The 27,118-nt window shown below is 41.6% G+C and overlaps 2 protein-coding genes and 1 non-coding gene across 5 annotated transcripts in view; all 3 read left to right on the plus strand.

Annotated features, from left to right (window-relative positions):
• c5 (complement component 5) overlaps window positions 1-13,079 on the plus strand; it is a 44,079-nt gene extending 31,000 nt beyond the window's left edge. Inside the window, exons 22-42 of the mRNA XM_011479715.4 lie at window positions 161-221; window positions 305-394; window positions 507-719; window positions 805-880; window positions 2,380-2,539; window positions 2,634-2,738; window positions 3,780-3,951; window positions 6,512-6,636; window positions 8,329-8,409; window positions 8,515-8,667; window positions 8,751-8,813; window positions 8,883-8,976; window positions 9,064-9,103; window positions 9,174-9,276; window positions 9,567-9,641; window positions 9,850-9,955; window positions 10,040-10,123; window positions 10,200-10,289; window positions 11,750-11,842; window positions 12,660-12,798; window positions 12,870-13,079. Of these exons, the coding sequence (XP_011478017.1) occupies window positions 161-221; window positions 305-394; window positions 507-719; window positions 805-880; window positions 2,380-2,539; window positions 2,634-2,738; window positions 3,780-3,951; window positions 6,512-6,636; window positions 8,329-8,409; window positions 8,515-8,667; window positions 8,751-8,813; window positions 8,883-8,976; window positions 9,064-9,103; window positions 9,174-9,276; window positions 9,567-9,641; window positions 9,850-9,955; window positions 10,040-10,123; window positions 10,200-10,289; window positions 11,750-11,842; window positions 12,660-12,798; window positions 12,870-13,002 (2,256 nt within the window). The 3' untranslated portion in view covers window positions 13,003-13,079. The remainder of the gene's footprint in view (window positions 1-160; window positions 222-304; window positions 395-506; window positions 720-804; window positions 881-2,379; window positions 2,540-2,633; window positions 2,739-3,779; window positions 3,952-6,511; window positions 6,637-8,328; window positions 8,410-8,514; window positions 8,668-8,750; window positions 8,814-8,882; window positions 8,977-9,063; window positions 9,104-9,173; window positions 9,277-9,566; window positions 9,642-9,849; window positions 9,956-10,039; window positions 10,124-10,199; window positions 10,290-11,749; window positions 11,843-12,659; window positions 12,799-12,869) is intronic.
• Window positions 13,080-15,190: 2,111 nt separating this feature from the next.
• The window catches only part of LOC101172418 (uncharacterized), a 43,274-nt gene continuing 31,346 nt past the window's right edge, over window positions 15,191-27,118 (plus strand). For 2 of the 3 annotated variants that reach the window (XR_013658039.1, XM_078952427.1), the window contains exons 1-3: window positions 15,193-15,346; window positions 18,984-19,119; window positions 19,207-19,295. Coding sequence is in view for 2 of the 3 variants with exons in the window: in XM_078952427.1 (XP_078808553.1) it covers window positions 19,014-19,119; window positions 19,207-19,295 (195 nt within the window). In the remaining variant the exon portion in view is untranslated. Of the gene's footprint in view, window positions 15,347-18,983; window positions 19,120-19,206; window positions 19,296-27,118 lie in introns of all 3 variants that reach the window. The other variant, XM_011479714.4, reaches the window with a different exon arrangement.
• Window positions 26,184-26,256, plus strand: trnaa-agc (transfer RNA alanine (anticodon AGC)). The gene has a single exon. It is a non-coding gene; the product is annotated as a tRNA-Ala (tRNA).

A 27,118-nucleotide genomic window follows, 5' to 3' on the forward strand; every position in this document is an offset into this window, starting at 1 on the left:
CTTGTCACCGTGAGGAAAGAGCTCTAACCACTACACCACTGTGCAGCTCAACTCTAACCTTACAAACACAAATAAATGGAGAAATTATCCTGCGCATCCATGTTAGCGTCTGTCCTGGCTGCAGTCATGTCACCAACCTTGAAATGGACTGTGTTTCCAGCCAGAAGGAGTGAGGCGAGATGTGGATTCTGGAGGTAGTCTTGATCCACAGGGAGTCTACGGTGAGTGGAGCTTCTTTTCTGTTCGGCGTGGTCGCTGCAGTGGTTGTTGAAGTTTCTTTGCTGTGTCTTTGATTCTGCTCCAGGATCTAAAAAGCTGAAAGTGGTCCTGCATAACCAAATGCCAGCAAACGTGGTTCCTAACTCTGCTGTGCAGAGAATGCTGGCAATAAACGGTAAGATTCTAACCATCCTGGCTTTAGTGCAGGTGATTCTGTGAAGTAGATGCTACAGTTTCTGTGAAGTATGAAGCTCCTGACCATCCGTGCATTCGTGTTTGTCAACCAGGGGAGCTTCCAGGAGAAGTCGTTACCGTGCTAACCAAACCAGAGGGCATCAAAACGCTCATCGACTTGCCTTTGGGCTTGGCCATAGCAAAGCTCGACACTCTGTTCCTGCTCACCCAGGTGTACCTTTACCTGGAGACGACATCGAGCTGGGACCTGTTTGGAGCCAATTCCCAGAAAAGCTCAGCTGATCTGAAACAGAAGATTCAGGACGGTGAGGAGATGTGACAATAAGCTGTTGGAGATGTACTGAAGAAACAATTATGGCTTTTCACCTGTGTGTTTCTGTTTGGATTCAGGTCTGATTGATCTCAGTTCAATCAGGAATGGAGACTCCAGTTACAGCACATCAATAAAAGCAGAACCGAGCACCTGGTGAGGGAATTCTTTAGTTTTTCTTAAGAAAAAGTTCCAGATTTTAAATCATAAAGATAAACTTCTCAGAAAAGTTGGAAATAATTCCATGCTGTCTGGTTTTTGGCACCTGATTAGAGTTGCTAAAGCATCACTCTTAGTGGACACAGGAGGCAGTTTTCAGTGGGTCTGAACATTTTTAGCTTTTAACAAAGCTGGTATATGGCTCTCAATCCTTTAATCACTTCTGCCTCAGATCCACCACCCAGCTGGTCTTTCCAGCTACACCTTGAAGACTTGATCAGGTGATTCCAGGTTGTGATTAACTGGAAAACAAGCAGGCTGACAGATGTTACATTAAAATTATTGAAGCTGTAAACAAAACACATCGTGTAGGAAAGAAAATAAAAATCAATACGAAACTCATGTTTGCAAATTGAGGAGTTCCATTTACAGAAATGTTTCTTCTTTGCACCACTGGAGATTTTTCTCTTGATATTCCAAAGTATTGCTCAAAAGATTTGATAGAAATAAAAGCTGCTGTAGTGGTGTTTGCAGCAAACTAGAAGGTCTCTTCCACTGAAGTTGAACCCTTATAGGCTTTAATGAAACATTTCTGAACTGGTTTATAGGGTCTTTATCCTGCTTTTCTTAAGCCTTGTGCTATCTTATTGGGTCCAGATGACCCGATCCTTACATTGACGTGTTCTCCCTACCATGACAAAGGTGGATAAAGGTGGAAAGATTCCATGTAATCCATGGACACCAGTGAAGATCACAAATCATTGAAGAAAAAAGGTTCAGAGCACTGTCTAGTTGGTCTAGATGACCCTACTCCCAACATTAAAGTGCCTAGGATAGCACAAGGTTAAGCCTTTTGAGGGACTAAATCCATATGTAGGATAATATATTACCCTTGGCACACTATAGAACACATTTTTTATTAAAAGATGAGTTATTTTTGCAGCTCATTTTCTAGCTGGAAGTAAGACGACTAATCTCTGAGGCTCCGCCTTTCGTTCCTTGTGGGTGCCGCACATTTCATGACATCATCCCAGGGTCGGCCTCGGCAGCGTCTCTGCGTTTCTCCCATGAAAACAAACAGCTGAACTTTTGCAAAGATGGATGTTCATATAAAATGAAAGCATTTAGCCGATCACCGCTAGCTCCACGGAGAAAGTGGGTGTGTGTGTGTGTGTGTGTGTGTTAGCTGGGGGCGGAGCTGAATGTGCAGCCTCTACCTGGAAGGGGCAGGTCCTCACTTTGTGATGTCACAATGTGAGGACCCGCTCGTTCTCATGAATTGGGAGGGGCTGGTGCTCAGAGAACAGGTTTTTAGAGGAATAGTCAAAAATGCATGGATGGATCAAAATACCGCTTTGGGTTGTTTTTAGTGGGGAATGAAAATCATAAAGTTCCTTTTTGAATTAAATAGACCCTTTAAAATGAATAAAAGTCATTTGCGGTGTTTCTGTGCTTTCATACTTGTCCCCAAAGTGTCCCTCTGAACTTTCTGTCAGGGTCACGGCGATGGTGGTGAAGGTTCTGGCTCTAGCAGATTCTGTGATGTCGTTGGATCATCAGTCTCTCTCTGAGTCTGTAACATGGCTGATTTCCAAGACTCAGCAGGCGGACGGGTCTTTTTCTGAGTTATCCTCCTTCAAACCCAACAGAGCCATGGTCAGCAGAGTTTGTTTTATGTTTGATTATACTTTGCTCTCTCTTCACCAGGACAACAAGAAATGTGAACCTTTTCGTCTTTGTTTTGGTGCAGGTCGAGGGGGCTGATCCCATAGAAAAATCGGTGTATGTAACATCTATTGTGCTCATCGCCTTGCAAAGAGCAAGCGAGATCAGAGATGAAAGACTGCAGCTCCGAGTAAGAACATCTCTCTACAGCCATCAAACTTCACTCTAATCCTCAATTTCACAACAGTAGATTGAAGAAATTTGATTACATTTTGTTAATATAACAACCAAGTGACATTACTATTTAATTAAATGGAAGAAAATAAGTCAAATTGTCTCAATAATATGAGTGTATCACTACCATGTTAATGAAATAAAAAAAGATTCAGTAAAAAAACGTTGAACAAGATTTTTAAATAAAGTGGAGACATTGCAGGTCAGTTCAGTTGAGTCATTGAGGTCAGTTCGGGTCAGGTCGAAGATGGGTTAAGATGCAGGCAGGATCTGGAGCAGCCTACTAGCAACTCATTTTTATTGTTAAAGGTTCATTGGAACTTGTTAATAATAAGTTAAATATTCTCTGAACACTAGTCTGACAATAATCCTGTCCAAAGAGGAATGTCTTCAGTCTAACTTTGAATGTAGAAACTGAGTCGGCCTCTCTTACATGAGCTGGGAGCTGATTCCATAAAACGGGGGCTTGGTGGCTAACCAAACCTATAACGCTCTACCTCCAACTGCACTTTTACTAATTCTAGGAACCACAAGCAGTCCTGCATTTAGTGAAGAAGCATCTCTGAGGTTTTTAGGACCTAGGATAATGACCTCAGTGTTTTCTGGGTTCAGGAGGAGGTCATTAATTGTCACCCAGGTCTTGATGTCTGTGATGGAGGCATTTAGTTTCTCTATATCCTCATTCTGGTTAGGTTTAATAGATAAATACAGCTGCGTATCATCGGCATAACAGTGAAAATTATTGCTGTGTTTCCTGATCATGTTTCCAACAACGGAAAATATATTAAATGATTTTAAAAGAAACTGAATGAGATGCGATTGTTTCAGTGTCATAAATATTATTTAGATTCAAAGGACTAATGAGAGGGGCATACTTGTGGTCAAACTGTGATAGAGAAGGTGACATAAATGCAATAAGTAAAAAGTAACCGTGATAAAGATCTGAGTGCATGAAATGAAGTGTGCTCATCCTCATCTGTCCTGTTTCCTCTCCAAGTTTCATGTCAGCAGTAGACGCTCAGCTGCAGGATATCTCTCCCAGCATGCCAGAGATGTGAAGAGCGTGTACGTGCGGGCCGTGGCGACCTACGCCCTGACCCTTCATGACCCCAACAGCATAGCGGTGTCTGAACTAATCAGCAGCCTTGAGAGCGTAGCTCGACAGAAAGGTGTTTTATCACTTTTTGTTTCTTTTTATTTTCAGTCAAATGGCAATGAATTTGTTCTTAAATTGTTCTTTTTATTATATTGAATACATTGATAAAAGTAACAAACTTGACAATTTCCTTTTTTATAGGAATCACAGACCAGAGTAAACTCCAGTGATTCTAAGTAGAACAATGAAAATATAAGAAATGAATGAAGAGTTCATAACCAGACCACTAGGTATTATTGATCTCTCTTGAGTCTTAATATTGCATTTTCTTCCCATGTTAGCTACATAGGGCTGCACAGTGGCACAGTGGTTAGTGCCTTTGCCTCAAATCCCATCTGGGACCTTTCTGTGAGGAGTTTGCGTTTTTTCTTTGTGCATGTGTGGGTTTCCTCCAAGCACTCCTGTTTCCTCCCACAGTCCAAAGACATATTTCATAAACTGATTACTCTAAATTACTCTAGGTGTGATTGTGTGACTCTGCATTTGGGTGGTGACCTGTCCAGGGTGTATCCTGCCTTTCCCCATTGGCAAACAGGTTAATTCAATTCAGTTTTATTTCTATAGCCCAATATCACAGCACAGTTGTCTCAATGGGCTTCACACCAGTAATTGTACAAAACATAAAATCAGTCATAAAATTAAATAACTGATTGCTAAACTAAAGTAAACAGACTAAACTAAACTGGGCATCCCTGCCCTTAGTCCCTCATTCTCTGGCTCTAGCAGCCCCACGACCCTGAAAGGGACACAGTAAGTTAAAAAAAAGTTTGATGTTGGCTAAATAAAATTCATTTTAACTCTTGCTAGAAGTGACAAAGTCTACCTTTCTTTCCCTGTTTTATCTAAGCATGAGTTCTGCTAGGCTAAAACTTATTAACCCACAAAAAAAAAAAATATTGAAGTTTTTTTTACACTGGACTCAAAGTCTGCTCTCCCGTTCTCACACTGGAAATGTTTCTGTTCATTTCTTTTGGTGTGGATCCACCTCCACTAAAACAGCAGTTGTTGTTCCAATTCTCAAAAACCTTGGCTCTTATCCTCTTGATCCAAATAACTTTCATCCAATTTCGAACCTGTTTTTGTCCAGACTTTTTACTGTTCAAGTCCATGAACATCTGTCCACTAATTCTCTCCATAAACTTTTCAGTCTCCTTTTTGTCCACTCCACAGTACTGAAGTTGTTATAAGACCGAACAATGACTCATTGATGGCAGCTGTTTTTGGTCTTTAGTCCATACTGGTCCTGCTTGACCTTACTGCCACATTTGATACAGACCTTACCCAAGTCGTCTTCCCTGTCTCTGAAAAACTATAGTCACCTGGTTTCATTGGTTAAATTTCTGATGGTACTCAGCCAATTTATCTCAAAATGTATTATTCTCAATCAATTACAGTAACGTGGTGTTGCCCAGGGCTCTGTCCTGGGTTTCCTACTTTTTAACATTTATCTATCCATTTTCCAAACTCGTTAAATATATTTTGAGGTCATGGGGATGCTGAAGCCTATCCCAGCTAACTTTGGGTGAAGATGGGGATCATCCCGGACAGGTTACTAGTCAGTCACAGGGTCATGCAGAGAGAAGCGCCCATACACTCGCAGTCACACCTAGGGACAACATACAATAATGATTTAACTGAAGAAGCATGTGTTTGTACAGCGGGAGGAAACCGCAGTGCCCGGAGAAAATCCGCACATGCAAAAAAAACATGCAAATGTCACAAAAGGTCCTAGCTGGGATTTCAAACAAGTGCCTTCTTAATGTGAGGCGAGAGTGCTAACCACTATACCACTGCGCAGTTTTTATCTACTTCAACACTGGTTCTATCCCAACTTTTTAAAATTTGATAGTAGCAAAACAGAATTTTTGCACATTTGCAGATGATGATGTCCTATTGGCTTTATTCAACCAGGACCTTCCATGTGGCCTGGGATGGTACACAGCTGAGTGTGAAGCAATTGAAATAAGCATTTGCACCTTAACTTAAAGGCCAATGGTTCTCAACCTAAAAAAATATTATTTTCCCTCTGCGGATGACTAACACCTGCCCTAAGTGGAGGAGCTAAGCAATCTTGGGTTCTTGTTCCCAAGGGAGAGTGGGAAGGATGGAGCGAGAGATTTACAATTGGATTGTCTTCTATTGTGCTGGTTTTATCAGTTTGTTGTAGCGAAGAAGGAGCTGAGCCAAAATGTCAATCTGCATGCCTACCCTCATCTGTGGTCATGAGCCCTAGGTCATGATCTAAAGTATAGGATCCAGGGTCCTGTACTTTGTTTAGGAAGCAACTAAAACAAGTTTTCCTCCCCTATAGTTAGGATGAGAAATTCTGAGTAGTGCTGCTTCTTGTCCTCATTTAGACAGCTAACTGTGATCTACCTACCGGTATAAGATAAATAGTTTGGCATTAGACTAACCACACAGACCCTTACAGATAAATACCAATAACTTTGGTTCTAAAAATAACATTTTTTTTAAGATACATCTAACTGAGTTCTCTAGAAGAATGTGTTTTTCCTGGCTGCATGGGATGATTTTCTTGGGTGTGACTAAACCTCAGCTGTGTGTGTGTCCAGGTAACCCTGTGGAACTCAGATATTGGCAGGAGGCCGATGTGACGGCAGACTGGATAAAGCCTGACCAGTCCAGTGGTCAGACAGTGGAGACAACATCATACGTTCTGCTGACTATGCTGCTAAAGGTGAGGATAATGCATCATTTTTGTTTTTCTACTTTTTAAACTTCCCCTGTTCTTTTACCCATGGAGGATATTGGTTGATATCTGAACATGTCTGTGGTTGTCATGTCTGCCTCTCAGACATATGATGAGATTATCAAACTCTATGTTTTAAAGATCTAAAGGTTTGTATTGGTTTCTTTTGAAGTTAGTTTCTTAGCTCTTCGGCTGTAATCAAGCCCCCCCCCCCCCCCAATAAACATTTGGCACATTGAATCTGCCCAAATAAGTAAATAAGAGACTTGGAGCCAAAATGGAATGGAAGTGTCTGTGTTTCTGTTATGAAGTTTGGGCTGTTTAGCAAGAACATAAATGGAATTGGTTTGCTAACAAACCACTCAGCGCTTAAACAGTGAAATCCTTAAGCTTCTGCTTTTTCCATTTATTAACCACAGTGTTTCTGTAATTCTACAAGGAATTCTTAAACCAGCAGAGAAGTTTTGATATGTCATGGTGATGGGCTTCCAGAAAAGACGAGTTTAGTGGAATACCAAAGAGTTTATTGAGGACTCTGGAAATGTCTTAAGGCAGCCAGGGATAGGCCTCACCAGAAGGAACAGGAGTCAGTTGTGGGGATGAAAGACAGAGCTGAGTCCAGTCAGCATGGGGTTGATGTTTGGGCCAGTGTGACATGCAGAGGTGGTTTTAAGATGAAGGGCAGAACCACATGCAAATCCAAGTCCCATAAACATAGCAGGGGTCATAACAAACATTCATCCAAAGAAGCAATGACCCAATCTGTAATCCAATAACATCATGAAGGACAGAAACTGGTCTAGAGTTTCAACAGATTAACATGAAAACACGCTAGAAAGCCATGTCACACAGCCACTATGTAGATTTTCCACGTTTGAAATGTAGGTCTTTCGTGATCCATGTGTGACATACGTAATTCATAAGTGTTTCTTGCATTCGTCAGTCGGCGATACACACAGATGTCTGTTAAGGGTTTCAGCTGACAGGTCTTTGCATGAATTCAGTTTTGAACAGTTCAAAACGTTTGGTGGGTAGAGAATTACGCAATTTATGTGTATTTTATGTAGTTTTTTACGGGATTCTTGCGATAGGTATATGCAAATTTGTGGCTTTCGATGACCATTTCACGTATGTCCACATATGTCTAACAGACTTTTCATGCAGGTTGGTGTATAATTCTTTTATAGTAGTTCATTTGTACTTCTGTGGTTTTAAACATGGTTCATTTGCGATACATCTGTGAAAATTTCACGTAAAGACCAAAACACTTCTCACTTTTTCCTCGTATGTATACTTGTGACCAATTTTCATCCATGCAATATGCACAAAATGTAGGTGGTGTCTGTGTGACACCTGCCTTGAACGGATACTGAGACAAATTGACAGAAACTGAATTAATCCAGGCTGAATATAAAGAGCTTTTCCCAGGTGTGGCTGATGACAGTAATTACCTCAACTAGAACTGGCTGATGAGGAGGAGCAGAGAATGAATCACATGAAATGACAGCATTGTTACTTTAATAACCTGGAAAAGTAAAAAACAATACACGTAAGTTTGTAATGAATCAACCTGGCGCTAACTGCAATTTTTAAAGAGCTTTGGTGAGGAGGTTTAGGTGTGGCACCTTTGAAAAATCCTATCTTCTTGTGAAAGACAGTGTTTTGTCATTTCTTTTAAAGGGGAGGATCCCTTATGCAAATCCAATTCTGTCGTGGCTGACTCAGGATCAGTACTACGGCGATGGCTTCTTCTCTTCAACGGTATTAGATCCACTAAATCTGAAAATGAACCGTGCAGCATTCCTTTGAGCTTCCCATGCAGAATGAGAAACAAACAAATGTTCTGAAACTGGTCCTATCTCTCAGGACATGGTCTTGACTTTGGAGGCACTGACCGAGTACAAAAAGTTAATCCCACGAACTGAACTCGATCAGCAAATCAACATCCGCTACAACAGAAAGGGAGAGGTGAAGAGAGTTGCCCTAAATCGCAGGCAACCTGTGGTTGCCCCCATAGAGGTAAGAGGACGGTTCAGAACAGTGCAGTCCAAAAATTGAATGGCAGAACACTGCTTTAGTGCCTTGCTTAATGTACGCCCCAGATTTCCCTGACAGATGACATCACTGTGTCCACGGGTTATGGGAAGGGAGTGTCTAATGTAAAGGTAGGTGTGGCCTAAATCTGTCACAGGAACTTTGCAAGAGTCCATAAACGGTTTTGGTCGTGCTTGCAGCTGAAGACGGTGTTCTACCAGACAACAGCCTCCCTACAGACCAGATGTAACTTTGAGCTCAACATTGAGATGTCCGGCTCCAACCCCTCAGAAAGTATGGCTTCTTGACAGCATCTTCAAAGACCCTTTTTGAAAATATTTATGAAAACATTCAGTTATTGGTGATTTTCCCCATCCTCAGGTTCTAGCACGGAGGCTCCTCACCTGGCCGCCTGTGTGAAGTAAGAAAACTGCCACGTCTGATATTCTCACGCAATGGACACGGTGGATAGAAAGAACTTTGTTTATCAGGTATAAGCCTCCTTTAAATGAGGTGTCGACTGCGTCTTCTCTGACGGTGCTGAAGATCCAGCTTCCAACAGGTGTGGAGCCGTATTTGGAAGACCTACGACAGGTGAAGGAAGCAAAACCCTTTCATTCCCATTAAAATCAGTAAGAGCCATCAAAGACAGTTTTGAAAAAGTACAAACTTTAACAAGGTGTTGGAGCAATGGGAGGTATCTACCTAAAAGTACAAAATCAAACTTTTGAAAAATGCTGAAACATCTGATTCTGTAAGCATTTGTTCTGAGTTTAGGGAGCAAAAAAAAAAGAGGTGAAGTCACCTCTTTCACTCTCGGTCTCTCTCTGTCTTCGCACATCTCTTCACTGTCTCTCTTCACACATCGTCATGCTGTGTTGCAGTTCATGGACCCAGACAACCCCATCATATCCCACTATGAACTCCAGGGAAGCACAGTGGTCATCTTAATGGACACAGTGAGTAACTGGAGGAAAGCATCCCTGCACTGGTTAAAGGAATGGGCCGTGCAGGTGACCCTTCAGTCAGCAGTTTTTTTTAGGTCCACAGCTGTAAAAATCCTCATGACCCCCCCCTCCATTTATAGTCTACAAGGATGTTTAATCATGTCCACCTCATAAATTTCTATGCTTTCGGTCAGGCTGTAGAGCAGTTTTGTGTCTTCAGGTTCCCTCAGATATCTTCCTGTGCGTTGGGTTTCGGGTCAGAACCAGGTTTAAGGTGGTTGGCGCCAGCGACTGCCTGTTCACTGTCAGTGAGCGACAGGACAGAGGTTAGTATCAGAGCCTGGCTCCAGAAGAACCTCTGTGTGTAGAGACTGAGCCAAACAGCTGGATTCTGTGTGTCTGGGTTGCAGGCAGCTTGTGCACCAAAGAGTTCTCCCCCCAGCACCAAATGCTTCAGCGCCTCTGCCTGGGCGAACAGTGCCAGTGCATGACGGGTATGTCAGGATTTGGGTCCAGTCAGCCTGTTGTGTTGGAAAGAGACTGAAAGATTTGTTTTGTGATGTTGTGTAGCTGCGTGTGCGGCCTACAGAGGAAACGTTGACCTCAGTCTGACATCAGTCCAACGGAGAGAGGAGCTCTGCCAGCCGCACGTCAAATACGGTAAGATGGAGCTCTGAACGTCTTCTACTCATCTCTGCATCAGCTCTCAGGGTCTATCTTTAGCAATGTGTCTTAACCAAGTGACCATTTTGACCGCACACAGTATGATTAAAGCCCTTCCTCACCAGAAATGTGTGAAACTGTGGGACACACACACCAGAGCTGGCTATTGGAATGGGGACTTTTCACAAACCCTTTTTTAGCCAAGTTGGAATTTATACAGGTGATTGGTTCAAACAGGTGTCTTTAGTTCTGGTGACAGGTTGATTGAGAGAATCTTTTTGGTCTGTGTATACCAGAACTGTTAATGCTTACATGCACAAATACACAAAATAAAAGTCTTTAAAGTAGTATCTTTCACTGTGCAAATGAACCTACCATTAGGATGATAGACTGTCAATTTCTCTTTAAAGAGTATTTCACACAGCCACTATGTATGTTTTGTGCATGTTGCAAGAATGAAAATTGAATATACGTGGAAAAAGTGATTAAAAGCTGTGGTGTGGTATTTATGTGAAATTTTCATAGATATTCATAGATATACTTAATTAACCACGTTAAAACCACGGAAGAAATACGAATAAACCATGCAAACAACATGTGATGTAGAACACAAACGGTGCGTGATTATTGTGCTATTTATCTGTAATTCATAAATGATTCATGCATCAAATACGTAATTTAAACATTATGTGAGCGCCATATACGCGATATAGAAGTTATATGTCGCAAGCACAATTACATCAGATCAATGTAATAATTGCGTATAAACTACATAAAATATGCACAAACTCCATAATTGTCAGTCAACCAAAAATTTTTAACAGGTCAAAATGAACTATCTTTGTCACGCATGATTCACGAAAGACCAACATTTCATACGTGGAAAATGAACGTAGTGGCTGTGTTACACAACCTACATAAAGGGATCAATGACTTTGTTGCTCTGCTGTATATATATATCCAGGTTTTCCAATGAGTTTCAAAAATAACCCAATCATAAAAATGCAGTTTTTCAAACACAAAAGACTCCGTTTCTGTCTGCACACTCAGCTATGGACAAATGCTGTGGAAAAGAAAACATTAACTTTCTTGTCTGTGGTTACAGGGTAAAGTCCTACTTCCAAAAAAAACTATTTAGTCTTATTTGGCTTTGCATTACATGTCATTCTGTGCCAAAGCAAACTACGACCCTCCTCGTTTACTTTTACAGCAGCCTGTTGTACATCTTTGTTTGACATCAAGTTATTTCCTGATGAAGTAAAAATACGTGACAGAAACAGTCTATATGAGGGTTGTTTGTTGCTTTTTTTCATTCTTGATTTCATACTACACTAACACGCTTACTGATGCCTCCTTCTCTCAGATAACTGGATGCTTTGCTCGGGTGTCCTGCAGCTGCACCTCCAGGCCTCTCTGTGAGAACATTAGTGTGACCGCTGTTCTGCTTCCCTCTGCAGGCCTGATAGTGGCGGTGAGGTCATCGGCCTCAGAAGGAGACTTTATGATCTACTCTGCCTCTGTGGTTGAAGTCCTCAAGAATACGGAAAAAGGTGAGACCACAAAGCGGAGAATATTACCGGCATGGAGTCTGTTGACTGGTTTTAGCCAGCCGCCATTTTGCAAAGGTAAACGCGGGCAGCTATAGAACAGACATGTGGACACAAGTTTGAACAATTGCCTTAGTGATGCCTTCAATGGGGGGGTCTTGTTAGAGGACCCCCCCCCCCTCCCCCGAAAACCTGCTTTCCACCTCAGTGGCCCCTAAAAAAAAATCCACCATCTTTGACAGGTCATGTTCAATTCATTCAAAACTTACCACGATCCTTTTAGGACATTTCTCAAAGAAACAAGCTATTACATCATGAGTCAATTAGTACACAATCACTAAACTAGATCTGTGCTTCCTGCTAATTGGACGTAATAGGGGGCAGCACCTGATGGTTTAAAGGAAAACTTAAAAAGAAGAATGTGCATGTGCATTACTAAGAACAAGTGACACTGCCTTCACATATCAACTCCAGCATTTTCTTTAATCTAAACTTTTGTTTGCTCCCGTCGTATGTTTTGAATCAAAACAAGCCAAGAACCTAAATCCTGAAGACATTTGGGTTTAGGTTAAACGAGAAGACAAGAAAATTTCATTGTAAAAGTTGAGTTACTATTTAATTGAAGAATGTATTTTATTAAGGAAGGAATTTATCCATTTTTATTTCAAATGTAGCTCTATAGTTGAGATGCTCAGCTCCCTGTCATTTGTCAGCAGTGTACAGTTGGGTTGTGAGGTTGAGCTTTACACAGAATCCACAAAGATTATATAAATGAGATCAGCAGTACCATGTTTGAGGGGTGGTTTGTTGTGTGTTGCAGATCTTGAGGCTTTAAATCCTAAATCTGAAGTGGAGCTAGTGAAGAAGGCGACATGCACCAGCATCAACCTTCAAGACAACAAACAGTATCTGGTATTTGGATCCAGAGGCTCAGAAGTCCAAAATGGCAGACACTTCAAGTGAGTGTGTCTCTGCCTCTCTCTCACGTCTGGTCCTGGGGTTTGTAAGGCTCATGTGTTGTGTCCTTCAGGTATCGCTTGGCCTTGGATTCGGAGGCACTGGTGGAGCTCCTGTCGACAGACTGCAGCTCTGACTTGTGTCAGAAGCACCAAGCCCAGATGGAGGATTTTAGTGTTTACTTTATGCTGAATGAATGTATCTGAGCTAAAGTCTCGACTGATGTTTGTCTGTGAAATTTCATTTCATAAAAATGTTAAAATAAAGATTTATAATCTGTAAACATGAATGTTGGTTTCCTCAACATAGAGTACTTTGTTTTGCTGTCAATGGGCCATACTGCCCCCCAGGAGAGACACTGTTTTTGACATCCATTGTTAACGTTAGCTACTTCCACAAAACAACAAGTGACGTCGTTCACCATTGAGTACTATTCTGCGCATGGGGGTCACTTCGGGGTCATTTCACGGTCACACAGGAGATCATACAAGTTCGTATTTAATTGGAAGCGTGAACGGCCTTGCAAAAAAATCTGATTTAAAAAAAAAATCTGAATTGAGCATTAAGCCCTGCAGTGTGAACGTAGCCTTTGACATTGGGAGTTGGGTCATCTAGACCCACTTGACAGTGCTCTGAACCTTTTTTCTTCAATGATTTGTGATCTTCACTGGTTTCCATGGATTACATGAAATCCTCTTCACCTTAATGCACCTTTGTCATGGTAGGGAGAACACGTCAATGGTCATCTTGACCCCATAGGATAGCACAAGGGTTACGTGAGTCAACGGTGATCTGCATGACCTGACCACCCCGTAGACCAGGGGTCGGGAACCTTTTTGGCCAAGAGAGCCATAAACGCCACATATTTTGAAATGTAATTTCGAAAGAGCCATACAATAATGTAGTGTCCCTTTCACACACTGAGGCACGGAGACTTAAGGTTCTTTATTCTGGTTACTGCAGACCGCATCAAACGCCGTACAATTAATTCAGCAACTCCTGAATCTCTCCCGCCGAGACGAGACGAGAGCGCGTCTCCCAACTTTATATTCCCCTGCTCCCGCTGCAGCTCTCCCATTTCCCTTATTCGGCCCATAGCTGAACCCCATTGGTCCAAACTACCTAACAACAGGCTGAGCGACAGAACTGAGAGCCAATCAGATCTCTGCATGATCGATGCGTTCCATGAACTCCAGAACTTTTAACGCGGCCCAACAGCCACCCAACTCAGTCCGCGACAATATGTTTAAAACTAAAATACAAGTGAATGTGTGCATTTGATGTAATTTCAACATTTTTAAAGTACAATAAGTCTGTGGATTCTTTTTAATAACATTGTTATGCTGTTTCTAATAAATGATGAGTATTTCTCGTGGTAGTTTTGCTGATGGTCTAGTCTGGTTTACGTGGTGAGTTTCTGCTTCATGCAGGCGTTGAGACTTTAAACGTGATCTTAGGTTGGTATGAATGTTTTGTAGATGTGACAAAGACTGCTCACATGCAGACGGGGAGCCACACTCACACTCACACGCTGCAGTGAGTGACGGGCAGCGGGTTTTACGTTTTTACAATCCCTGCGCGATTCACCTGCAGCCTGTCCCCAGAACACCTCAGCCCCACCCTCTGCTTTCTTCCTCACACATCCCGTCCCCGCTACTGCGCGCTCTTTCTCAGAGACGGGAGCGCGCAGTTTTAGGCACGGCAATTCACAGGTTTCCGGGTGATACAAACTCTGTGAATTAATAGACAATTTTAAACTTATACTAGTGCTGGCGCAGATTTCTCTCTCTAAGCACTGCTACTACTGCGCGCCTCTGCCATCGCATCGCGCACGAGAAGGACTGGTCTAATGAAAAAAAAAAAAAAATTGAATTAAAGATTTGTCTGCGAGCCACATGTGACCATCAAAAGAGCCATATATGGCTCGCGAGCCATAGGTTCCCGACCCCTGCCGTAGACTATGCTGATGAGGAGGCAAGAGCGCTTGAAGAGGAATGACACTTTTATCTGAATGCCTTTGGGCCTTTTTCATGGGTTCTTATCATTGAAGGTTTGTGTAACAGCACATTTTACAGGACAGAATATGTTGTTGCAAAGCAAGATTAGTTTTACTTTGTGTGCTTAAGAGGCATAAATATAACCCAAATATTTATAGCCAAAGTGCAGAGGTTATGTTTTATAACGATAAAAATTGTACAGCCATTTTTTACAAAACAATAATGATACTTAGAAAGCCTAAATGGATGTTAATTACGCAAAAAATAAATAAATAACTAACACCTCTAAGCCACAAATAGGTGCCTGTCTCTTTAAGAAACAACTCCCAACTTTCCTTCTGCTGACTCCTGATTGGACAGATCGGACTGTCAGTCAGCAGCTAGCTCTGTGATTGGTTGAAACAGACATTTACTGAACGAATTCAAAGAACAGCGAAGTGAAGGAAGAATAAAGTTTATGTCGGGAATACAGTAACAAGATAAGAGAAAGGCGGCGGAACGGACGTCTGACAGCTGGAGAACGGAGGAGGACGAGCGGACATCTTTGTTGTTTGTGAGTACAATGACGGAGTTTTCTGGAGGAACTGATTGATGCTTCCGACCCGCGAGGCGCGTCCGAGAGTCCGGGGAGGCTCTCCCCCCTTCCTGAGAGATAAAAAACATTAAAGTCACCGAAAACATCAAGTGACGAGACGACATGGTGGCAAAATTATAACTATTTCACATCCAGAAGTGACTTCAGAAACACGCACGGAACAAAAACAGGAAAATCTTTTACACACGACTAAACCTGCATCACTTTCTTGGTGTTAATTTCTAACTGATAAAAATTAATTTTTGTTGAACAGAAAAGCAGTATATTGTTTTATTAATAAAAATGTATGAATAAGACCTGTTAATTATGTATGTCGCTACAATTTTAACATTTATTGAATTCCTGAAATATAAAGAAAAAAAATGTTTGTGACCTGAAGCAGAGATGAGAGTTCTTCTTTTCATAACTTTCTCATTACTGTCCAATCCAAGAAAGGGAAGTATCTTCGCAAAGGTAGTCAAACAAACTATAAGAATTAAAGTTGATTTCAAATTGATTTATTTTTCTTTATTATCAAATAATAAATAATTAGGACAATAATCAAGAAAATTGCATTTGAAGCTACTCCAATGCTGTGAGGCAGAGTAAGTACTGACATCTTCATGACTTATAATGTTTATAGAATTATTGTATAAACACAAACAAACACCTTTTTTATTTACACTAGATATTTTCTTCATATTTTAAGTTAACAATTTAAAGAGAAAGTCAGGAAAAAAACTGAAAATAATGTCTACAAAGTCTGCAAAAATATTGAACTAAAGTATAAATACTATGAAATATTTTTTTAAAAGTCACAATTGACTTTTTTTAGATAAATAAAACAATAAAAAACAGGCTGCACGGTGGAGCAGGGGTTAGCGCTCCCAGCTGGGGGACCTGAACACCAATGGGGGACCTTTCTGTGTGGACTTTGCATGTTCTCCCCGTGTATGCGTGGGTTTTCTCCGGGGTCTCCAGCTTCCTCCCACCGTCCAAAAACATGCTTCATAGGTCAATTGGCAACTGTAAATTGTCCCTAGGTGTGAGTGTGAATGGGTGTGTGATTGTGGCCCTGCGACAGACTGGTGAACTGTCCAGGGTGTCCTCTATGGAAGCGATTCTGTAGCATAATTAAATTCGCAATTCGTTGTCTCAAAATAAAACTGAAAAAGCAATCCGCCAAAATGCTTTTTCATTTCTACTTAAAATCGCTTATTCTGTGTCATAATTAAAACAAAAATGCAAAGAGGGGATTGCATTTTCATTTTCACATCCACCCTGCGGACAGTGTCGCATATTTCAATTCCACTCAGCATTTCCAGAGGGGAGGCGGGGCGATGACGTCAGCGCTATCTCCGTGTGTCCGGCTGCTAACAGACACATGCTAGGAGCAGTGCGGCCAGGCTTGTAGCCTTGTGTTAGCGGCAGGGGAGACGGCTTTATGACCTTTGTGCTCCCCTGATGATTGTACACAGCTTCTCAGGACTTCGTAGGAGCATTTCCGCCTTCCGCGGTCCTTCTTCGGACGCACCACGGTTTGTCGAAACTTTCCCCCGGATCACCAAAGGCGGAAGTGCTGCAATGCAGACCTGAGAAACTCTCAACCATCATATGGAGTTGTGTTTCCAGTGGTGTCGAGAACAAAATAAAGGCTGATGTAATTCCCATATATTTACATCCCAGATAATAAAACAGTAATAAAAAGACATTTAGAAGATACGTGTTGGTGCAACCAGCAAACGTTTAGCATGGCAAAATCTGCTATAACTGTTGATGGGGCTCCAGCTGTCCTCGCACAGTAAAATCAGCACCAAGCTGCAGGAGACTATCTTCTAAATGTGCTGTTATTACTGTTATGGTTAATAAGGGCCTGCTCGCTCATATTTTTTTAAAATCCATGTGGTCAGGGCTTTTTTCTTGGCTGCAAGGTCCCGACAGAAGCATTAGGCTAACACGTGCTAAAAACATTAGCCTTGGAGGAACAGAACTCCAGGCGGTCAGTCAGCAATGAGCAACTTGAATGTAAATATGTGGGAATAACAGCTTTTATTTTGTCTGGACACCACTGGAAACACAAATTCATATGATGGTTTAGAGTTTCTCAGGGCTGCGAAGCAGTATTTCCTCCTCCTGCGCTTCGAAGCTTCCCTGGACTAGCGGGCCGGGTTTAGTTCCGTCCGAAGACGAAGTTAGTCCGGAGGAGAAGCTTTGAACCGTGCGGACAGCGGGGCTTCAGAATGAGGCTGGGGTCCCAAACTCCGGACCACATAAGGCAAAAATGCTGCTACGAAGTCCTGAGAAGCTGTGTACAATCATCAGGGGAGCACAAAAGTCACAAAGCCCTCTCCTCTGCCGCTAACACAAAGCTACAAGCCTGGCCGCACTGCTCCTAGTCTGTCTGTGTCTGTTAGCAGCCGGACACACAGAGATATCACTGACGTCATCGCCCCGCCTCCCCTCTGGAATGGAGGGAATTGAAATATGCGACACTGTCCGCAGGGTGGATGTGAAAATGAAAATGCAATTCCCTCTTTGCATTTTTTTTTCATTATGACACGGAATAAGCGATTTTTAAGTAGAAATGAAAAAGCATTTTGAAGTATTGATTTTTAATTTTAATTTTGAGTCACAAAATGCAGTTACATTTTGAAAATAAAAAAGTATTTCTGTTAATCTATTTTAATTGTCAAATTAGACATTTCTAAATGAATTTTGCTACACATTTACCAGAGAACTTTTTGAAAATGAAATGTCAAATACCATTTTTATTATCATTTTAAGTAAGTGACAGAATAAGCAGCATTGAAAAAAATGAAAAGGTATTTTGGCAAATTGCTTTTATCATTTTAATTTTGAGTCAAAAAATGCAGCTTCTGTTGATGAATGAATGAATGAATGAATGAATGAATGAATAATAAAACAGCTATTTCATTAAAAATACCGCATTCTAAAAGTATTTCATTAAGCTACAGCTGCTCCTAATTGTTTGTGGACATTGGCTGTAGCCAATCAGCTTACTTAAAACTGGTCACATGACTTCATGTTCCAGTATTCATTGCTTGGATACAGAGGCTTATGAATGAAAAAACACTACCCGCTTACTTTTATTTTCTCATGAAGTCTGCAAAAATTCAACAACAAAAATCGTCTAGTATCAAAATTAGACACCAACTAACTTACCTTAGAACTGGTAAGTTCTTAAAGGCCCTTGGGGTCTTCCCAAGATTCAGCCTGAATTGATGACTTGGGATCGCCCCTTTGTGGCCCCACCACCTGCAGATGTGCCCCAAAGGAGCTGATGCAGTGTGGTTTGGGCCGGGGTCCGAAGGAGTGGGTGAAGGCAGGTGCCCTAGTGAACCAACCCCTAGTCTCAGAAAGAAAAAAAAAGACCTGGAAAGTGCCTGGAAACAACTTTCAGATAACAATAGCATAAAGTAAAGGTAAAATGAAGATGACTGTAGCGTCGCTCGATGATTTAAACAGCTTAGTAAACCATCAATGAATGTCGTTGTAGAGCTCGACATCACCAGTGGTCCTAAAACCGCCAAATCCAGCTAGGAGGCAATTCTTGTTTTCACCATGTGCAGTGTTCTGATTGGCTGTCCCCTATCAGGACCATGTGACTGTAGCGTCGCTGAACACAATGAGCAAGAGGAGAAGCGAGCTAGAGGGTCGACTCGACGGCCTGTTGTCCCGCATTGCCATGGAAACGCAGGAAATTAAAGAGCTGGAGCAGCTGCTGACTGATGGTGAGGAGAGAGCCAACTAACCAGAAAGCGGCGCTCTAAATGCAGCTCTGTGATTGGCGTCAGTGACATAATAACCTTTTCCTGCAGGTCAGATCTTGGCGAACGAGGTTCTAAAGAGGGATTTGGAGGGAGTGATCTGTGGACTTCAGAAATACCTCGGAGAGCTTAAACAACAGGTACAACAGAAGAAAAAGGTTTTATTTCCCATCGACATTCATGAAGTACCTACAGTGGAGGCCAGAAGTGGAAAGTTTGGGCGCTTCAGAGTTTGTGTCCGTGGATGATCTGCGTGATTTGGCTGGAATGAAAGTTGAAGGATGGTGTGGAACAAACAAGCCAAGTCTGCTCCTTTTGTAAACAAATGACTCAGTTCTCTTGCTGCTAAAGATCAGTGAAATTCAGCAGGAAGGGGGTGCAGACGCTTAAGCCCGGTTTGCACTTCATAGCGATTGGCCGTCGCATCAATCATCCCTACTGCAGTGGTACAGTCTAGTTCATACTAAGGTCGGCTGGTTTTGCTTGCGACTGTCTGGAATAACTAAGACAAACTTCTGAGTGGCGTTTCAGTGGTTTGTTATTTTATCTAAAGTGAAAGGTACAGACTTGGGAGATTCTGTTTTTTTCATGTATAAAGTTTGTCTTATTCTATAAGCAAAGTTTTTCTAAAGGTGCATTGATAATATGGTTTTTATTTATTTATCGGCAAACCAAATAACTATACTTTTAAAAGTATACTTCTGAAAAGATTTTCCATCTCCTTCATATGTGTAATAATTTGTAGACAACTTTGCAAAAATGTATGACTACATTTAGTTTGACATGTCTGTTTTGAATACGACTTTTCTTTGTTTTGAATACGACTTTTGCAAGTCTTGAATCCAAAATATCTCCTGTTGACAAACTGTCAAAAGTACATCACAGGGTTACAGATTTTTACATCGAGTCCCGAAACAGAGATCATTCAAATTTACGCATCAGCATTTAAGTTTATCTATTAAACTAAAATAAAACTGAACTTTTAAGAATGTTATTAATCCCATAACAGGGGAATTATCTTGTCAACAGCTAATCGTGTAAACACAACACCAGCGGATAGTTTCAGACTCAGAAATGGTGCAGAACAGTCCAGAAAGGAGCAGCAGACATGCCGCCCTGCTCATTAGATTTACAAAAAGAAAGGTGCATGTCTGTCAAAATTGGTTGATATTAAGTGGATAACGAAACAAAAATAGCTAAGTTAACTCTGAGCTAAAGAAGGCTAACCGTAAAAAAACAAATTAAATAAAAAGTTTTTACAGTAGGATAAAAAAAATATCCCAACTTTCTTTCATTTTATGTTTTTCTTTTTCGCCATGGTCGAAAGCCAGTTAGCCTACTTTAGCTCCAGGTTAGCTCTCTGGTTTTTTTTCATCCATTTTCTTAACCCACAGTATCCCTTTCGGGGATATAGTGGAGCTTGTCCTGGCTACTTTTGTGCTGAGGCGGGGTACATCTGGACATGTCCAGGGGCTGGAGCGAGCGCACCACCTGAACCGGGAATAAATTGGGCAGTGAAGCGAGGATCCAGCAGCTGGCCGCAGACAGATGGCAGCAGCAGAAACGGGAATCCCACCTCCGCCTGCTGCCGTTGGCTGGCGGTAGGGATGAGTACCGAACCCAGGTATTGAACGAACCCCGGGGCAACATTCTTCAAGACCGCATCATGTCGTTAACATCTGACCTCAACGGTTCTGCTATCGGTACTGGAGAAGTCGCATTATTATTATTTTATTTTTCTGTGTCCCACAAGATATAAACGTTATCTGCCATATTTAACTCACCAAGTCAGTCAATTTTCCATTAATTAATGATGATATTAATTTCGCTATTCTTGCTGAAGAGGAGAGGTCTGTCTGGCTATTTGTGTGCACGGGGGGGCGGGGCTGTTGTTCAGACAGCACGCGGCGCGCACAGGAATGCTACCGAAGATATTCTATGGCGGAAAGAGCTAAACAGTCCCAACTGCGGCTCTTTCCTCCCTGTGCTGCGGCTCTCTGTGGTTTTTGTAAAACAACTATCATGTTCTCAGATTGTCGTGGAGCCTTTAACACCGTCAGGTAGAGCGAGCAGACAGGAGGAAGAGAGCAGCGTGAACGCGCGGAGGGGGCGTGTCTGCAGCTGTGAACGCCGACCAGAGTCTGTTATGGGATGGAAAGTTCTTCTAAAAAGACAGTAAAAATAATTAAATTAAATATTTAAATAAATATCCTGACGGCATTTTGAATCAATACAAGTATTGCCAAATGAACTATCGTGATGAATTGGCAAAAGCATTTTTTCTAACACACCTAGAGTTGTGGCTCCCTGTGCTTTCATCTCAGTGGGAAACTGATCCAAATGTCTCTTTGAGAGGTTCAGGTTGCCGACCACTTGTCTAACACATCCACGTGCATTCCAGGTTTGTACTGCAACATTATCATGTATAAAGTAAAAGGTTTTGTTAAAAAAAACAATGTTGTTGCATAATGAGGAACTAAAACACTTTATGTTCTTAATTTGTTATTTATTTATTTTTCGCCCTCAGAAAGTATCGATAAGTAGTATGAATAAGAGTAGTAGTACCGTTAAAACCTTAACGATACCCATCCCTAGCTAGCGGGCAGACGGGAGAGCGGTGGCAGCAGGGAAGCGGGAATTCCTCCCCCGCCTGCTGTGGCGTTTTGTTATTTTGTTTAATCATTCTCTTATTATCTTATCTTTTTATGAAGAACATGCACTTGTTTACACCTAATATGAGGGATGTCTGCTGCTGCTCTTTTCTCCCACCACTTCCAGGTCTGGTACATTGTTCATATGATCAGCTCTAGTCACCTGTCAACAAAGAAAATGCAGCAGGACGTGGCTGTTGATAAGGTTTTTTTTTTTAATTCAACAAAGATCAAGATAATTTTCCTGCCGGAGGAATCGATAAAATTCTAAAAAGCTTAATTCTATCGTAGTTTAATAAATTAGGCTTAAGGCGCCTGACCACAAAGTTGAATCAATGTTTCGGGACTCGATGTATACGCCTGTGACTCTGTGACGTATTTTTGACAGATGGATAAGGGGAAATTTTGTATCCAAGACTTGCAAGAGTCGTATTCAAAACATAGAAAAGTCGTATTCAAAACAGACATATCAAGCGTAAAACTAGATGTTGTATTCATACATTTTTGCAAAGTTGAACCCAAATTAGTTTGTCTTAATGACACTTTGTGATACGTTTCTTATGGACAGATTCCTTACCACATATTAACCCCTCTTGTATTTAAAATGCATTAATTGTGGTTGTTTTTGATATCCTGCAACATGGAAACTTTCTGGATCGGGTTTGCTCTGCCAACACGTCGGCTAATTATTCCATATTTATTCAGGTCAAATGGTACGACCTGCACGCCATTGTACTATAGGAGTAAAATGCCAATTGTGGATGATGTTATCAGCTTGTGTCACATTTCACAGTGATTAGGGGGATTCATGCCACCTGAGCAATACCAAATTGCAGTGGCGGACCGTGCATTACACACCTGGGCCTTCAGTAGTGCTACGTCTGAATCACTCGGCCCCTCATAGAACATTTTTATTCCTCTAAATAAACGGAATAAACAAAACAATGAACAAATCTCGCTATGCAACTACAGCCAGCAAAACATGGAAAATAATCACATAAATTTGGAATAATTTTTATTGTTATATTTATCATTTCACTCATCAAAAATTTGGATGATTAGAAAATAAAATCCATCCTCCTCTCTTTCCTTAAACAGTTCCATCACCCTGTCATGTAGATAATGGTCTTCAGTTCCATCCAGAAGTCCTTTTCTATTCCATCATCGGGGCTGAGAGCAGAGTCTGTCCAGTTGTGTTTCTGCGTAGGTTTGAATTCGCTTTAGAGCCAAAAATGTCCGTTTGGCAGACGCAGTGGACACAGGGACGGTCAGTCCAAACACACAAATCTGTAATACTGCTTCATGATTCACTCAGATTTTTCTGATGAAGGAAGTCAAGGAGATCAGTGGGAGATGTTCCTGCTAGATCCTCCATCGATACATAACAGTCAGTCTGTTTTAACCGAGACTGATCAAAAAATGCTCTGGGGATCTGTGTCAAACTGGACAAGGCTTCTTGTGACTTCCTGAAACTTCTGTCCAATCAGAAGGTCTGAATACTGTGACGCTGCCTAAGCCTGCTAGAAGGCCCTGCTGACACCAAATCAAAATCTGATTGGTTGAAGCGAAATGATTGACCGACATTAGTCGCGGTTACATGGGCAGAATATCTTGATCGGATCAATGGTGGGGTTAAAATTCACCCGTGCACATGGGATCAGAAAACCTTTTTCCGATTAGAAGAAACGTTCACATGGGTCACACTTTTGGTCGGAATAAATCATTTGGGCATGCGCAGTTGTGTCGAAAATACCGGAAGGAAAATGTGTCCCGTTGTCACATATATTTATGCAGCAGCTCGGTAAAAGAGGCGATCTTCCAAACGGGCTTTTATTAATGTTATGAATATTATGAAGTGCATGTTCGCTCATCATTTTATATTTAATCCGTGTGGTCAGTGCTTTTCTTGTGGAAGAACTGAGCTGGAAGAAGAACCCAGTGGTAGGACAGGCTGACATGCGCAAAATCCAGGACCATGCGGGAAACGCTTCAATCTGCAGTTTGGCTGCACGTAAATGTCTGGGAATAACATCCGCCTTTATTTTGTTGGGGCACAACTTTCAACGTAACAAAGCACCCTACCCTCAAACACATTAATAAATCTGGCTGCTCTGCTCAGAGAGGTTCACTCGGTCCACTGGCACCGGAACCCGAATGCAGAGCTCGGGTGCCGGGTCCTGACCTCAGTGGGCACACATCCCCCCCGCATCTCCCTCGTGAGGGGTGAAAGAGAGGGGAGTGCTAGCGGGGTGAGAGCGGAGCAGCGGTTTTCACGGGGCGTCCGCAGAGCTCGGTATAACCCACCTATCTCGATCGGAAAGAAATTTTGATCCGAACGAGTCTGACCGGGACAGAGTATTCCGAACGGCGCCTTTACATGACGCATTTTCTTTCCGATCAGGCGTTCATTCCGATTACTTTTGCCCATGTAAACGCGGCGATTGATTTTGCATTAGAGGGCCTTCAGAACAGATAGTGAAGGCCTCTTTAGCTCTGACCCTGCCTGCCAACAAAGGACAGCTGAAATGTGATTGGTTAAATGCTCCAATGTGAAAATACATCTGTCTGGAAGCAGCATAACCATCATAAACACAATAAAAGGGAATGGACAGACTATTTGGAATGATTTAATGAGTATGCATGGACAAAATATGATTAGCGCATTATTTAGATATTTTTTAGGCTTTTAGAGAAGGCCTTGAAGGCCCTAACGGCCCACCACTGACAAATTGCTTTGTTGCATAAACCTGACCTTATCTAAGACTGGCTGGCCATATCTAAGCAACATTGCCCCCACATGGGCATTAGCTGTAACTGCATGGCTGTTTTCATAATGATTGGGGTCAGTTCTGCTTTCAGAGGGCAGTGAAAAATCAAATGTCAGATGGTGTGGCATTTTCAAAACATCCAACATTAGAGAAGTCTGTTTGTTCACATTGTTTTTTTCGTGTTGTTTAATGCATTAGGGCAGTGGTCTCCAACCTTTTTCAGGTCACGGACCGGGGTAATGTAAGAAGATATTTTCAAGGACCGGTCTGAAAGAAGCCAAAGTTGATAACTTTGAACTTTGATAACTTTTAGCTTCTGGTTTCTGAAAAAACTATTTTTCACATTAAAATGCTACTACAAAAATTTAGTTTAAAAATAAAACATTTTTAGGTTGTTGTTGTTTTTTGTTTTTGCAGATGATGAGGATTCAGTGAAGGAAAATTGTTGATTTGTAGAATTCGTTTGTGATTTGTAAAAATTCAATAAAAGTGACATTTTTTTCTTTAACAGAATATTATTATAACAAGTCTCAGATCAACTTTCAGAGCAAGAAGATTATTTATTTTGTTTTGACATAAATCTTGATACATTGAGTATTTATTTTTAACAGAAGAACATCTTCTGTGCTAAAGTTTCTTAACAGATGCCTGATTTACCATTAATCTCCCTAATACCAGTTTCCTCAGATCAGAAACATCTTCAGGTCGAAAACTTTTTTTGACTGAATCTTCATCGCTGGTTTAAACTTAGACTTTGTGATGAAGATAAAGACGTCAAACCAGACGCAAACAACCGGACGCAGTTCGGCAGGGAGAAGAAATATAGAGATTTTTTATTGATCCCAGCTTGGAAAAATTGGGTAAAGAACCCTAGCGGCAGAACAGGCCTGCTCAGAACAAACAGCTGATTGCGGGAGTAAACGAAAGACTGGCCACTTTACAGGTGATCATTAGGGGTGACAAGAGTAACAGGAAAAGTGGATGCACTAGTTTGGAGCAGGCAACATCCATGCTGTTGACTGTGGTGATGTGCGAAGCGGGCAAAAAAAAAAAAGAAAAGGACAAGACTATAATAAATACTTAAAGACACAAAGACAAGAAAAACAAAAAGTCATAACAATCAGAGCCGCCACTCGGCAGCGCCACTCCTGGTCGTGGTGAAAACCTATTAACTGAATTGATACTGAAAACTGAGAACTGAATGAAGTTTAAAATACAAGTACAGTGATTCCCAACTTATGTACTGAAGAAGTTCCATAGGAACTAAAATGAAAAGAATGTTGCTTCTAAAATTATGAAAAGATGAAGATTTACTATAAAAATGCTGCAGTTTAGTAGTAAAAAAAAACATTATTGCAAGACAAATACAATCAAGAGATTAGCGTACATAGTGAAACTAAGAGCCAAAGTAACAGGAACCCATGTCTGCAGTATGAACGGCTTCATGTGAAAAGTGGTGTGCTCAGACTGCAGTGAGCTCATAGGAAGTGGGGGTTGTGCCTCCCCAGTCAGGGAATGAGCTTCAATGGTAGAATGCGCTTAGCACACGCCCACACAGTGGAAACGAGGCAGTACATAATGGAGAGGTGGGGGTTGCGGCTGTCCAGCAGGGGAATTAGCTCAAATGGTAGAGCGCTCGCTTAGCATGCGAGAGGTAGCGGGATCGATGCCCGCATTCTCCAAGTGTTTTGGAACACGCAGCTGTCAGGCGTGAGTTTCAGCTTTTGTTTCATGAATCAGTCACACGGTGTTAGTGCTTCTGCCTTTCAGAATTCCGATTCTGGATCTCTCTGACAGAAATGGAATGTGGGTTGATCTTGTATGTGTCAGCATTGAGTGTGTGAACATTATGGGTGTGAACATTGTGTGGATGAAAGCTGTCCTTGTGACTGTTTTGCATTTGAACGCTGTGTGTGAAAGTCATGTGTGTGTTTGAACATTGTTTTTGTGTGCCCCGTGTTTGTGAACATTGACCGTGTAATTGTTGTGTGTATGATGGATGTGCTTAAAAAAATTAGTTGGTGTGAACCTTTTGTGTGTGAATGTTGTGTGTGTGAACGTACTGCAAGTGAACATTGTGGATGTGAACGTTTTACGTGTGGGCACTGTGTGCGTGAAAGCTATCCCTGTGAATGTTGTGTGTGTGAATGTTGTGTGTGTGAATGTTGTGTGTGTGAACGTTTTACATGTGGGCACTGTGTGCTTTAAAGCTATCCCTGTGAATGTTGTGTGTGTGAATGTTGTGTGTGTGAATGTTGTGTGTGTGAACGTTTTACATGTGGGCACTGTGTGCTTTAAAGCTATCCCTGTGAATGTTGTGTGTGTGTAAATGTTGTGCATGTGAACGTTATGTGTTTAAACATTGTTGGCTTAAACGTTATCTGTGAACTTTGTGCAGTGAATATTGTGCGTGTGAACATTGTGTGTGTGAACATGGTCAATGTGAACATTGTGTGTGAATGTGGTCCGTGTAAATGTTGAGTTTGAACGTTGTGTTTGTATGTGTGAACATCGTGCATGTAAACATTCTGTGTAAATATATGT

The sequence above is a fragment of the Oryzias latipes genome, chromosome 9 (genome assembly GCF_053564925.1).
Source record: "Oryzias latipes strain Hd-rR chromosome 9, Olatipes_Hd-rR_3.1".
Classification (NCBI taxonomy): domain Eukaryota; kingdom Metazoa; phylum Chordata; class Actinopteri; order Beloniformes; family Adrianichthyidae; genus Oryzias; species Oryzias latipes.